The sequence below is a fragment of the Sander lucioperca genome, chromosome 15, assembly GCF_008315115.2.
Source record: "Sander lucioperca isolate FBNREF2018 chromosome 15, SLUC_FBN_1.2, whole genome shotgun sequence".
NCBI lineage: Eukaryota > Metazoa > Chordata > Actinopteri > Perciformes > Percidae > Sander > Sander lucioperca.
This window is the reverse complement of record NC_050187.1, coordinates 24,730,232-24,745,657: the sequence shown is the minus strand read 5'-3', so window position 1 is coordinate 24,745,657 and position 15,426 is coordinate 24,730,232. Positions and strand designations below refer to the sequence as shown.

The 15,426-nt window shown below is 39.3% G+C and overlaps 1 protein-coding gene across 2 annotated transcripts in view; it reads left to right on the top strand.

Moving 5' to 3' along the window:
* grid1a (glutamate receptor, ionotropic, delta 1a) overlaps window positions 1-14,097 on the top strand; it is a 289,882-nt gene extending 275,785 nt beyond the window's left edge. The window contains exons 13-16 of one of the 2 annotated variants that reach the window (XM_031308223.2): window positions 4,123-4,318; window positions 7,147-7,313; window positions 8,925-9,165; window positions 13,326-14,097. In XM_031308223.2, the coding sequence (XP_031164083.1) occupies window positions 4,123-4,318; window positions 7,147-7,313; window positions 8,925-9,165; window positions 13,326-13,766 (1,045 nt within the window). In that variant the 3' untranslated portion in view covers window positions 13,767-14,097. Of the gene's footprint in view, window positions 1-4,122; window positions 4,319-7,146; window positions 7,314-8,924; window positions 9,400-13,325 lie in introns of both variants that reach the window. The other variant, XM_031308230.2, reaches the window with a different exon arrangement.
* The last annotated feature ends 1,329 nt before the right edge of the window (window positions 14,098-15,426 follow it).

Here is a 15,426-nt window from a genome sequence, read left to right as displayed (position 1 = left end):
CCAATAACCTGAACATTTCTTAATATTTAAAAAAGTATAAATAGTAGAAAAAAGTTGAAGAAGTCCTATCATTAGCTGAAAGAGCTGAACATTTTAAAAGTTGAATGGTTTTAATAGCTGAACGTATGCAGAAGTTACGGAGAGCCAAAAAAAGTACGGAAGAGGGAATAAAAACAAGAAACAGAAACAGACAGACAGACAAACAGACAGACAGACAGACAGAGACAGACAAACAAACAGAGACAGACAGACCGAGACAGAGAGAAACAAACAGAGAGACAGGGACAGGGAGAGAGAGACAGAGACAGGGAGAAACAGAAACAGACAGGGAGAAACAAAAACAGACAGAGACAGAGAGAAACAAACAGACAGACAGAGAGACAGAGAGAGACAGAGACAGGGAGAAACAGAAACAGACAGACAGAGACAGGGAGAAACAGAGCCAGACAGAGAGAGACAGAGACAGACAGAGAAAGACATAGACAGACAGAGAGACAGAGAGACAGAGACAGACAGAGAGAGACAGAGAGACAGAGACAGATAGAGAGAGACAGAGACAGACAGAGAGAGACAGAGACAGACAGACAGAAGTGGAACACAAAAGATGTAGACTAATGTTCATATTACTGCCTGTAGTATTCAATTCAACTGTCTGTGAAAGGGTTGTCATGGTAACGTATGACCAGTGAAAACACCCTTTGTCTGTGGTTCGCTCTGCGTTTCGCTCAAAAATGTGGAGAATGTTAAACAGGGCAGCGAATGGAGGAAGATGTGGAACTCTTGTCATTTGGAAGCTCACCAAGCCAAAAGTAAGTCATATCGCATAACGGAGCACATTGCCTGAAACTAGACAAAAATACCTACGTTTTGATGTATAAATTGTGTGTGACAAGTAGATATTGTGGGTGTGAGAGCAATTTATAGAGAGGGGACAAAGATAATTTTTTTAAGGCTCTGTGCTCTAGCGATGACATCATCCACTCTAGCTCGCCCCAACACACACTCATTATAAACTCCAAAAAATCCTGAAATGATCACTAAACTTAAACAGCTTTTTCACAAAAACTGTAAAAGATATCAAACTGAAAAGCAATAGCCTAATACCTGAATATTTGTGAACATTTTAAAGTTTGTTTGGCGTCTGTAGGTGAAAGTATGGAGGGGCTGAAAATTTTGGGAGCGGAAGAAGATTTGAATGATGTGAAACATGCTCCGATTGACTTCAATGTTAAAAAAAAGTGTTAAAAAGCTTAATATTTTAAAAAGTATAAATAGTTTAAAAAAAGTTGAAGAAGTCCCATCATTAGCTGAAAGAGCTGAACATTTTAAAAGTTGAATGGTTTTAATAGCTGAACGTATGCAGAAGTTACGGAGAGCCAAAAAACGTACGGAATAATAAAAATGGCCGAAAGGAATAACAGTAGTTGGAATGCTGCTGAATCAGCATTCCCACTAATTATTCAGAAAACAATGAAATTCCAAAAGGTTCACATACTTTTTCTTGACACTGTATATTGCAAGTAGTAACAGCTTTGTTGGCAGTAAACATGTACAACAACTTGTGCAGGTGGAAAAATAATGGTACAAGACAGTAACACTCTTTATCTTAAAGAAAATGTATGTTAAATTAAAAGCACAGTAGCACTGCGATGCAAATTTTAAAAAAGGTATCACTAGTATCAAAATTAAAACACTAGATTGGAAGCTGATGGGCTCACAAGTTCAAGAAAAATAGCTGATAAAGTTTGAATAGGTTTTATGAAAACCTATTCAAACCTACTGTAAAAAGTTTTTATATTGAGCCTATATTTTAGTATTGACTGGTTAATAAACGCACAAAATGTTGATTAATCATTTAAAACTCAATCTCTACTATTATTATTATTATTAGGGCCTGAGCGCCGACAGCGGCGAAGGCCCTATTTAAATTATTATTAAAAAAAAAATCAAAAAATGAATTGCCTTTTTGAGGGGCTTAGCATATTCAAAAACTCACCAGAATTAGCGGTCGCATCAATCCTGGTGAAAATTTACGTATTTCCTATTCGCAAATAGGTGCACAAAAATGGCTCGCTAGCGCCCCTACAAAGTTACAAAAAATTTAGCCCCTGCAGTACGTTTAACGTAGACTAATGAAACTTGGTACACATATATAGCATGTCAAGACCATAGACTGTATATAAATGGACCAACAGATCCCGTTGCTCTGGGCGGACACCAGTGAAGGCCAATAGAAGCACTTTTCTGGTGATGGCTAGGGTTACTGCGCAGCCTCCAACTGAGAGAGACGACGTAAATGTGCCGTTAGCAACCTGTCTGAAAGTTGTAAGTCTTCTGGTAGCTGTGCCAAGAGAAATCTCAATCATTCCCAATCTTGCAGAGACGGAGAGCGTAGGTATATGTAAGGAGATAACATAGGCACAGGCTAATTATTGCTAACTAAAATGCTAGTTAACATTAGTAATTACACTTAAACAGCTAATGTGAGACGAAACTGTCTGCGAGCTTCTCCTGTACTATACGGCAATTCCTCTACTATGCGACAGTAAGTCGCGTAACGGAGCCATAACGTGAGGTACAAGGTAATGGAACCTTTTATACATTGGCTTTTATACATTGTTGTTGTAGAAATAAACAATGGACAAATGGAGTCTTTAAACTCTTCAGATGTAAAGTTATTCGCTGTCAAAGTGGCGCCAAAATGAATGGCAGTCAATGGAATGCTAACGGGAGGTGATGGCTTTATAGCATTAAAATGGCGCCATAGGAGGCTCGCGGTCCGAGGAGAGGCTTACCCCCTTGGTCAAGACGTACAAAAAAGCTCATTGGAGCCATACCCTAAACCCAACAGGAAGTCCGCCATTTTTAATTGAAAGTTCGAAATTAGTGCGATTTTGGCCATTTCCACATGTTGTACTTTAACGAACTCATCCTAGACATTTCATCCGATGGACTTCAAATTTGTTCTGTACCATCTCAACACCTTAAAGATCAAAAGTTATTAAAAGAAAAACCTTTCGTCAAATAGTGTGGGCATGGTGTGGTGGCCATTTTGAGTGTTTAGCGATGAACAAAGAAGTTGTTGTAACTTGAGTGTACATTGTCGTATCTGCCCGAAGGGTCCAGGCCTGAGGACATCCACAGGCCAAAATTGACTTTTGGTCATAGCTGGCAACAGGAAATGCGCCTTATATAACAAACATCATCCAATTTACATGAAACTTATGTGTGGTCTACATGTGATACTGAGCTGCCCCCTATACTTTAACCACGCCCCCTTTCATAACATTTGAACTGTTTAAGGTACAGTCTTGTGTGAGGTGTCATTGAACTCAGCAGAGAGTTCCTTCCTCATTGGTGATGGTTTGGCCCGCCCCCTATGCTTAAGCCATGCCCCTTTCATAACAATTTAACCGTTTAAGGTAGACCCTTGTGTGAGGTATCATTGAACTCAGCAGAGAGTTCCTTATTCATTGGTGATGGTTTGGCCCGCCCCCCTATGCTTAAGCCACGCCCCCTTTCCTAACTGGTGACCCGTTTAAGGTAGAGTCTTACGTGAGATATCAATGAACTCAGCAGAGACTTCCTTTTTTATTGGTAAAGGTTTGCCCCGACCCCTATACTTTGGCCACGAACTTTGGCTAATGAACTGTATGATGTAAAGTCTTGTGTGAGGTATCATTGAACTCAGCAGGGAGTTCCCTTTTCATTGGTGACAATTTGCAGTGTCTGAGTGCCGCGCAAATGCACGGTCGCAAGGAGCGGCGACTGCCAGTAACTGTGACGAGCGCAGAGGCGCGAGGGCCCGCCCATCGCTGCTTGCAGCTTTAATTATTATTATGATTATTATTATTATTATACTATTATGTATCCAAGTATGGTTGGTTAGCCCTTTAATACACTCTATACCCTAGATTAATTCACACTGTTTTTTGATAAATAACTCCACAACAGTCATATTTCCTGCTGACAGTTATTACGTTCTCTACATGACGCAAACTGAAATATTCTCCCATAAATGCCTGTTTCTGTCTGAATTTTGTTTATTATTTCCTGGTTTACCAATCACAATCTTCTATCAAATCTAGTAAACCAACACAATATTTGTGACCCTGACTGTAGGTCGTTCCAGGACCTGTCCAAGCAGGTGGACCTGGTTTACGGGACAGTGAGGGACTCGGCCGTGTACGACTATTTCCAGGCTAAAGGGACCAATCCTCTGGAGCAGGACAGCACATTCGCTGAGCTCTGGAAGACCATCAACAAGAACAATGCCTTTGAGAACTCTGTCTCCAGCCCATCAGAGGGAATCAAGAAGGTGCGTAATTGTTTTGGTATTCATGAATGTAAATGTTGTCAATTCACTTTTAACTCATGTTGCTGTTGTTGGACTTCTGCTGGCATCTTTGCATACTTTATATTGTATATGAAAAGTGAGATTTAATCAAATCAGTTGTTTCTGAAGTGTTAACTATTTTTTTTTAATTATTTTCGTTCGAACCTTATAAATGAAAAATATATATTGCTATTATTTGACATGAAACAGGCAGGCAATGAAGAGGTTGCTTTGTCCTCCAGAAACTGTAAAAGCTTTTAAATATTTATCTAAAAATATAATATGATTATATCTCTATATATTTCTAAGAGAGAAATGAACACTGCGAAACATAACGAAATGTAGCTTTTTACTGTCACACCACCAGGTAGGAACAAAAAATGTGAGCAATAATCACCATCCCTGATTCACGGGGGCATTTGAGTAAAGTGATATTTAAATCTATTGAATTTTGAGGGTTTTAAATTATTCTCAAAAACTCTGTGGGCTACTGAATTAATATGTATGCATTCTCTTATTTCTATCTTCCTTTAACACATAAACAAACAACCTCACAAACACCAGATTGAAGAATTATCCATAATTTAACAAATTACAGAGTCTTGACATATGAACTGCTTTATTATCTGAGCAGCTAATTGCATACAGTGTAGTCAGGCCAGATTGCATTGCAGACACATTAACGGAAACCAACTCTTAGTTTTAAATCCCACTCCAAACATATTTGATGTGATGAAGCCATTTTATGATGATTTTTATGATGGTAATGTGATTTCTCCAGTACGTGTTTTTTTTTTTTATTAAAGCTGAGTGAACTTGAGAGCCCTGTGTAGTCCTAATGAGGTTTGAGGTGAAAAGGCTGCTGAGCTGCATTTGTTAAGAGCACAGTCTTACTCTAGAAGACGTAGGATGTAGGGACACCACAGGGAAGAAGGCCAGAGAAGTGCATGAAAAAGAAAAAAGTCCAGAAGGATTTCAGACAGATTTTCTATCTGTTGTTGTTCTACATATTCTCCACAGTTTGTGCTTGAGGCTACAGCACATGATCGTGTCTCTGAAAATATGCTACACGCAGAGGAATGCAACGCTGGAAAAACAAATACGGATGCAATTATTTTCATCATCTTTGTAAAGAAATCTAATGCTGTGCTATTCAATGATTACACTAATGAGTGGGCAAAATGTTTAGGTTAATTTCTTTGCAACTATTTAGCTCTACTGTTTGCTCTACTCATTGTTTTTTCCCAGTGAAAAGTCTTCCTGTGCACAACTCTCCCACCAATACAGGGACATTTGGAGTAAAGTGTCTTTACGCTCTAATTCAACATTTTGGTGCTTAAACCATGATGCTTGGGTGGGACATGACAATGGAAAAGTTCACAAATGTAACCATGAGATTTAAAGTAAGAAGTATTGATTTTTATATCAAAATATTGAGAAACATATTTCAACTTTAAGGTAGATGTCCCCAGGATCATGGGGTGTGTCTTGTTTCTATGTGTGTACTGCACATGGATGTATTAGGATAACTTAAGGTACTGCATTGTTTTTTCTTGTCCGTACCAAGGTTATAATCGTTAACGAAAACGAACGAAATAACGAAAACTAGGTGGGAAAAAACATTGTCGTTAACTAAAATAAAAATAAAAACGAGGCATTACAAAAAAATCGATAACTAAACTAAAACTGTAATGTCTATTTGCAAAACTAACTAAAATAAAATAAAATTATCGAGTAAATGTCCTTTGTTTTCGTCTTTGTCGATCTTTCATAGAGCAAATAACGTTATATCTCTCCGACCATGACATGTATAGTTTCCGACTGGGAACCCAGAAATTCCGACATTCCACGTCAAATTGAACACAACATGTCCGTGGCTCCGTGCCTCTCGCCTGGCATCATAGCGGTACCGAAAGCCGGAAGAAAGCGGCACCTATTGATTATGACTGACTGTGTCAGATAAAGTGCCTTGCAGTGGAAGGTGGTATCATTTTGCACTTACTGCAGCGTCTTGTGTAGACTGTTTACATATTTATGACCATATGTAGGCTACATTTTATGTACTGGTGTTATTGTTGAATACATTGTGAATACATATTTCTAAAATTGTATGATGTTTTTTGTTTTTTGTTGAGTTATTATTGCACAATACTTTTTCTGATCTTTTTGAATCCCCCGACAAATAATCCATATTACAAAAAAAAGACTAAAACTAATAAAAACTAAACTAAAACTAAGCATTTTCAAAAAAATAAAAACTAAACTAAACTAGCAAACCCTTTTTAAAAACTAATTAAAACTAAACTGAACAAAAAGTCAAAACGAAATAAAAATAAAAACTAATGAAAAATGCAAGCACTGCTACTCTCTGCTCCTCACCACGGGGCTTCTCAGGTGCTGCAAGCAAATCACTCCGCCCAAGTAGCAGAGCTTCGCCTTTCTGAGAATATAGTTCCCAGTTTGTATATGGTTAGAAGACGGCTGTGTTTCATGTGACGTTATTTGTACACACTGTGACTATACAAATCACAACATGTAAATAGGAACATGTTGGTGTTATTTGGTCACTTATTGGGAGCAGTAGGCTAGTTGGAGCCGGTTACCTCTAGGATCTGTGCTAACCAGGCTAGCGATGGGGGCGTCAGACAGAGTTACAACATGTACGGAGATGAGAAGGGTATGTATGGACTTATCTAACTCTGGGGGATATGGTGAATAAGCTAAAGTCCCAATAAGTCGGCGTGTTCCTTTAAACACATCAGCCGTGTATTTATCCTTTGAATGTATATGTCTATTGTTGAACTATCCAGGTGAAGCGAGAGTCGTATGCCTTTCTGTGGGACATGGCGGTGGTAGAGTATGCTGCTCTGACAGACGACGACTGCACACTGACTGTAGCAGGAAATGGCATGAGTACCAGAGGCTACGGCATGGCCCTGCAGCATGGCAGTCCTTACAGAGACCTCTTCTCTCAGAAGTACGTATATTGGTATATATTTTAAACGGTGTATTGATATATTTATTATTTGGGATGCATTCATTTTAGCTAAGCCTTAATGGAATCAGTGCATTGTATCTTTGTAGCTCTGGACATCGATTCTAACAGTTACATACCAAATCATTGCTGAGATTTGGAAACAGGAAACCTCCATAAAAAAAGGTCCAACTGGGCATGAAATACAAGCGGTCAGACAAGTTGTAAATGAGCCAACAGTTTAGCCAGATTTTCAAACCACTATATTTGAGTAACCGTGAGTGCACACAACTACAGTAAGTACAGTAGGTCAAAGTTGAACCAGAAAGTTGGTTTGACTAACCTGAAGGTTTGTTTACAATGTGTGTGATCGTCTGAATGCTTGTAATTTTTGCCTCGCTGGAGCTATTTTAGCAATGTTACCATGTCTCCAAATCTCAGCAATTCTTCGGTGAGTACAATGTTATCATAACAGACAAAACAAATCTAGCCAGAGCTATGGAAATAAAACCCAAGCTGTAATAAACTGTATCAATGTTGACTGATGACTAGATACAACCAGAACATTTCTTATCACAGTTTCTCTTGAAGACACACACTGAGAAGTACATATTTCATATTTCCAGTCCATTGTTTTTGATTAATCAGCCCCCCCCCCCCAGACAAAAGACAGAAATATGCTGCTCCAAACATTTTCACTGCAGTTTTACAAGATTGATAGTAGTGAATTTTAAATCAGGACAGCAAACAAAAAATAAATCTAGGACAAACACCATCTGAAATTGGATGATTGATCACCCTGTAAATTACAAACAGTGCCTCGGTGAAAGATCTTAAATACATGACAGGCAGGAAAGGAATGGTGAATATTTAAAGGGGTTTCAAGAGTGTAAATGTGTATAAAAGTCAAAAGATTTAAGTCTGAGTGTTCCTTTTTGATTTGAATGAATGTGCAGGCTTGTGCACAAACACACATATGCCAGTCACTGTTGAAGAGGTTGAATAATGACTGTGCAGAAAGCTAACTGTTCCGATGGGACAGATTCAGTGCCTCGCCTCAGTTTATACTCAGCTGTCATCATTCTCCTCCACAACATCCATCCATTCCTCTCCGTACGCTAACTAATGGGCTGACTGGAGTATTTGATCATCTTTGTTTCTACGCTTATACAATTTGATATGAAACCAATTAATCTTGAAGCTGTGATTGTTTTTCTTCGCCTCGTTTAAATAGCACTGGTCTTTGTGCTCTTGTTAGCACAGTTACAGTGCGTCAGTATCACATCTTACAATCGGCTGCTGTGCGAACTGCAGCTACCCACTATGGGGCTTTAGTGAGCTAACAGTTAATGCTAATGCAGTACATTAACAGATACACAGTATTATCATGTAATTATAGTCATTCAGAGCAGTTATACTGATTTACTTATATTCTCTATGAAAATTATATTTAATTTTTCATTCTCTACTCCAATGTCTTTTTTAATTTGATAAGCCAGCAATTAACATGCCTGAATCCAAGCTATTAGGTGCAGAGTTTCATGTAATAACACCACAGGACATTGGACAAATCCTGCTCGTGTGAAATAACTACTTAGTGTTTCTTCTCTACAGGATATTGGAGCTTCAGGAAAAAGGGGACCTTGACATCCTGAAGCAGAAATGGTGGCCGAGGAAAGGCCGCTGTGACCTGCAGAGCCACGCAGATGCCCAGCCGGAGGGACGGGCACTGCGTCTCCACAGCTTTGCTGGTGTATTCTGCATCCTGGCTGCAGGGCTGCTGCTGGCTCTGCTTGTGGCTGCACTGGAGACCTGGTGGAACAGCAACCACTGCCGGAGAGAGCAGCCCAAAGAGGTGACCACTGACATCTCGTCGGGCCAGGGCCCAGTCCCAAGCCTGCTAACCCAGAACCAGGCCATGGTGGCCACCACGGGTCCCCCTGCCCCACCAAGGCCCCGGTCGAGACCCAGACCCCCGGGCCCCCCGGTCCTGCCCAGAGATGCCACTGCCACACTCTACTTTATGGATCCAGCAGGCGCTGATGCCAGCCCCGATTTAGTAGAGCTGCAGTACACCCAGTTATAATAGGTGTGCCCCTGATGATAGTCCAGACATCATATGTGATCAATCTACTCATTCCTTCTCATGTTGGGAGAGAGGTTGGGGTGCTTTGTTAGGGACTAAGGCTTCTCTCAAACCCACACGCTGTGATTCTCTCATACAGACACATCAAAATATGAATTGCCTGAACAGACAATCACAATGTCTGATGCTCATGTGTGAGAAAACTGCAGCTGAAGTGATATAAGTTGTAGTTGTACAATAGCTCTCTTTAGCTAATCCATTCAAGTCTTAATGCTTTAGAGCTCGGACTTCATCTTGCTGCTGTCGACTGGGCAGCCCCTCTGCATGAGGCGTCATGCAGACAACTAAGGCTTGACATGGATCCCTAAACTAAAGTGTGAGCAAAAGCACATAGTAAAGAATCTGAGCCTTGACCTGCCTGTTTGACTTGACAGTCCAACAATCCAATAAAAACCACTGGCTAAGGACAACCATGAAAGACACACAGTAAATCAAACTCCACCCATGCTGGTTTTTGGTGCATACAAGTTTGACTTACTGTGGTTGATTTTGTTAGATCAAAATCCTTCAATTTCTATTTCAGTCTTTGTGCGCAGCTGCTCTAATAATAACCACATACTGCTGTCATGTGATATTCAAAACAGACAAACCACTTATCATTATTTATAGAACATAAAATGTGTTTGAGTATAATCATGATTGTGTGCTCCATTATTATTGTTTGTTGACATGTATTGAAGCGATTTTACACTCAAAATGTATCTTTTGAGCATCAAACGCTCCCCCTCTGAAGGCTTGAAATGTGATTTGAAAAAGTTTGTAGTTTTCTACAAAGTGGGTGGGCAGTTTTCACAGCAGAATAAATCAAAACTTTATTATCAAAAATAGAAATTTGTCAAAACACTCTTAATACCCTGTTCATCTGTATTCTCAATGATGCTAAAATATAATATACAATATACTTAATTGTCCCCATAGGGATATTTGTCTTGGACTCAAATGCTGCACACATATAGCTGCCTCCATAGTAGTAATCATAAAAAACAGACAACATATAAACCAAAAAAGATACTGTAGCAAAGCACAACTTCAAATTACACAACCATTGATAGGAACACCATAAAGCTATTGCACAACCCCTGCATCCTCAAGCAACATTACATTTTTTAATTCAGATAGGCACAAATGAGTTTTTAATGGTTGAGTTTACATTTTGGTACCCTATATCTTCTGCCAGAGGGTAAGAGCTCATACTCTGCGTGGAGAATATGAGATGGGTCAGACAATACTCTTTGTGCTTGCCTGAGAACAGACGCTCATATGTATATTCACCAGAGGGAGTGGTAAAATATAGAAAATAGATTAGAGGAGAGACTGATTACAGAGGATTATTTGGCAACCATTTTTAAAATCAGTTTGACATTTTATGGACCAATTAATTTAAAAAATATATGTGATTAATCATGAATTAAAAACTGGTTGTAACCCTAAAATAGAATAATTTGTCATTTATGAAACAAAAATATCTGGTTCAAGCTTTTAAAATCTGAGAATTTGCTGCTTTTATATCATTGAATAGCTTTAGATTTCATGAATTCAAGCTGACCGCAGCAGCTGTTCTTCACACTAGAAAATGTTTACAACTACCTTTCAAGCCTGCACGGATATATTTAATATTTTCGAAGATTTGGGTGTAGTTTCACTTAAATTGTTTCAAGCATCATTGGCACCATGACAGCACAAACAAACAGTATGTGGACATTATGACAGCCATTTCAAACAAAACCTACTGCAAACCTGTACACATCAGCCATTTAAAGGGATAGTTCAAAATTTTGGGAAAATAGCCTTATTTGCTTTCTTGCAGGGAGTCAGATGAGGAGATTGATACCACTCTCATACCTGACTGGTAAATAACAAGCTACAGCCAGGAGATGGTTAGCCAAGGAAATGCTTCAATTGTCAATTGAGTACACAAGTTTACATGCACACCAATATTCCACTATTATTCCGAATTTGATACAGGTCATGTAAACAGCATATTCCGGTTGAATATTCCGAATAAGTCCTTTTTCCGAATATAGCATTTTCCGATTAAGACGCGTGAGATATTCCGGTATTATTCAGAATATGTGTCTCAATCGGGGTTTTTACCGCAGGCTTATGGTCAGCTCTGTCCGTTGCTATGGTTGCTGTACACAAACCAACCAGCCAACAGTTTGCAAGACTGCAGACCCGATAAGGAGAAACACAGCTACTTTTAAACATTTTCAAAGACTTGGATATCAACAGGTTTTTGGAAATGCGTACACATCGCTACACCAACCTTTTCAAGAAGCTGGCTGAAGAAATGAAAGAGGGAAGCTATGTTCGCACGGTCCAACAAGTCTGCCACCGCTAGTAAACTTTGAAAAAAATCTTATTTTGCATGGCTACATGTAAACGGGAATATTAGTGGAATATTCACTTTTATAAGCCACGTAAACAGCTTAGTCGGAATATTGTCTTTTTTTTAATAAGGGCAAAAAACTGAATATTATGTGCATGTAAATATAGTCAGTCTCTGAAGAAAATGATCGGACTGGAACAAGGTTTGCCTGAACTCACTCTCAATTGTGGTATAGATCTTCTCTTCCCATTCTCAGAACGAAAGCGAATAAGAGTATTTCCCAAAATGTCAAACTATTCCTTTTATAACCTAAGTAGTAATTAATTGCAATTATATGTCAATGTCCGGATTCACATGGGACCATTTTGGTTATGTATCGTTGTCTATGATCTTCAGCAGGTGACTAAGGATTACGGTCTGCAAAGAGTTTCTGGTCCATTGACATATAATGACATAACAAGCGCTTCACCAGAAGGGAGGCGGCACATATGGACAGACAGAGAGAGAGACTGGGAGGAGGCCGAGGCTCTTGACACAGGTCAGGAGAGGCCTGACATACTGGATGGCCATTGGCTGTGTCAGGGCAAAGGGGCGGGGCATGGGGACGGGCAGGAGTATATTGTAGTGGCTTCATCTGTCATCTCACTCCATGGTCTCTCCTGTTATATAGCATTTTGTTTGTTTTTAGTGTGGCTCGACTTAATGGGTGCATGATGATAGAATAAAATATTGCCATGTAGGGCAGGGTGCAGCCAAACCGTGTCTGAAAAACAATCATGTGCCTGTATTTGGCTTCTCCCTTCCCTCTCCCATATTTGTGTTACCTCATTAATGTACTGTATGCTTTAGAAAAAATAACATTTTAAACAATTTTTCAATACAATTTAGATTATTTGAACTAAGTGACATTAACTACTTTGTCTTCATTTAGATTTTATTGTCTCACAAAGTCTGATTAGTTGGATCTGTGCGTCCATTGGAGCCTGTCATGTTAACAGCAGATGCTCTTCATGCAAGAGTAGCCCAGTGCAGATGTGTGGTCACCTAACTGTGGGAAAACTTAAAGACTTTTGCATGAAGAGACATCTTCATTTAAGTTCATTTCGGAAGTGGAGACATTACCTTTTACGAGACCATATTTAAGATTTAATGTCTCTCTTGATGTTGGCTGCTTGAAAAATTGCAGCATATTCATTTATATATTTGGTTTCCTGAGTAAAGCTGATATTAGCCAGCTTGTTATTTCAGCTGAATAATAAAATAATAAGTAGACTACATTGCATGTAAACTGGTTATGATGGGGATGGTAAAAAAAACCCATTGTAACCTGTCTTTTTCTGTCTTTGTTCACTCTCTGTCCCCGTCCCATTCTTTCCTATAACCTCATAACTCCTTTCACTGCACATTCATTTTCACTTTTATTCTTTATCACGCTCCTCTTTAATTACATTCATGCTCTCCCTTCCATTAAACCCCTTCTATTCTATCCTGGCCTCTTTTATTCCACACACGCTCTGCCTTTCTTTCCATCTATCTTTAGGACAAAGAGGTGAACCTGGAACAGGTCCACCATCGTTTGAACAGCCTGCTGGACGAGGACTTGGCCCACAAGCAGCTGCCAGGCCAGTCTATCGAGATCTCTGCCCTGGACATTGGCAGCATGCAGCCCAGCCAGTCCCTGGAGGCCTTGTCCACTCGGGACTACCCAGCCTATCGGGGGCCACCGCGGCTCTCTGTGACCACCTTCCTCCAGGAGGGTCATCATGGGGCAGGAAGGACACTGGGGGCAGCCACTGGCAGAACCTTGCCCCTGCCCCTCAGCAGTGCCACCATGCCCTCTATCCGCTGCAAACACAGGGCGCCCAATGGGGGGCTCTTCCGGCAGAGCCCAGTCAAGACACCCATGCCAATGTCCTACCAACCAGTGCCAGGAGGACCCATCCCAGAAGCCAGTGAGCCCAGCCATGGGACATCCATCTGAGCACACCAAACATTCACAGACACTCAAGCTCAAACAGATAGTGGTGAGCTAAACAGAGTGCTAACAGTGTGAAGAGTTATAAATAAAACACTAAAAAAGGGTTTTTATTACCAGTGATGAAGAGTCAGTGGGTAAACACGTGACAAGACATTAATGTACATATTTGTAAGTACAAAGAGAGAGAGAAGCAACATTAAAGAGTATTTTGAATATTCTCAACAGTTGAGTTTAAAAAACATAAAAGTATTAAAAAAATGACTGTTTGAATGGCTTTGTAAATTTTGTTCTAAATCAATAAAGGTGACAATTCTTTGTGGTTGTTTTCTAAGTGCCAAGTTCAAAGATGTTTTCTTTCAGATCAACATTAACTGAATGTCCTGTGAGAATTTATGTTAAAAAGAAATTTCACACTTCAAAAGACATTGGAAGAATTGATTTGTTTCATATGAAAAAAATAAAAAGTATACTGCAAAAACACAGATGTGTGCTTGAAAACATTTAGAATATCAGTGCCATGATGTCAGTGTGTATCTGTGCCTCTGGCATCGCTGATAAAAATTGTGTTTAGAGTATAATAGAAGGGAAATGAATGCCTGAAGTGTTTTTTTAGTTTTAGTTTTTTTAGGTTAGTTGTCAACCAATAAATTATTCACCAATTATTTCGATAATTGATTGATCAGTTGAAAAAGTAAAAATTCTCTGATTCCAGCTTCTTAAATTTGAATATTTTATAGTTTCTTCACTCCTTTATGACAGTAAACCTTAATATCTTTGGATGCCATCTTGGGCTTTGGTAAACACTGATCGACATTTTTCACCATTTTCTGACATTTTATAGACCAACTAACTAATCTATTAATCGAGAAAATAATCAACAATGAAAATAATCGTTAGTTGATTGATAAGTTGATATTTTAAATATTAGGGGGGAAAACAGTTCCGAGATAGATTTGCAAAACACTGCAATGAAACAACTGTATGATAATCATGCTTTTTTCTATTATCAGCAGCTCATTGCATTTTCTCCATTTCACTCTTTTTTTCTGAATGATGCTTATTGAGGGAAGACATTGTTTACTGTAAATGAAAGTGTGGTCTTGCAGCACAAAACAATACCTTGTTGGTATCGGTTTAAAACTGAATGTATTTTTTGATAAAGACCAAAAATGATGAGCCTTATACACAGTTTTGCCAAGAAAGGATTCATCCAATATTTTATTTGTTGGTCCATATTTATAATAGCCTTAAATGTTTACGAGTTCAAGCCAACAACTGGGATTGAGAAAGCAGAATAATGCCAAAAAACAATAATATTGTCCATTTTACCCATTTCTTATCTAATTATTACCTACCAGGTTTGCCCCTACGGACCTAACCTGTGGTCCACCCTGCACTACTATCAGCCCACATACAGCAAAAGGAAACAAAAAGCTGTCCATTAGGGGATTGAGGATAATTGCTCACATTGGAGCCAACTTCACACCACCACCAGTCCAAGCAGACACAACGGGGCCTATATGAACAAACTGGACACCGGGGCCAGCCGTAGCATGAGGGGCCAACATGGACATGGCAGTTGGGAGGGCAACAATTGGCCTAGCAGACTCAGTTGGCCATGTGTAGCTGGTGTTTAATGGTGTTTGTGTAGAAGGCAATATTG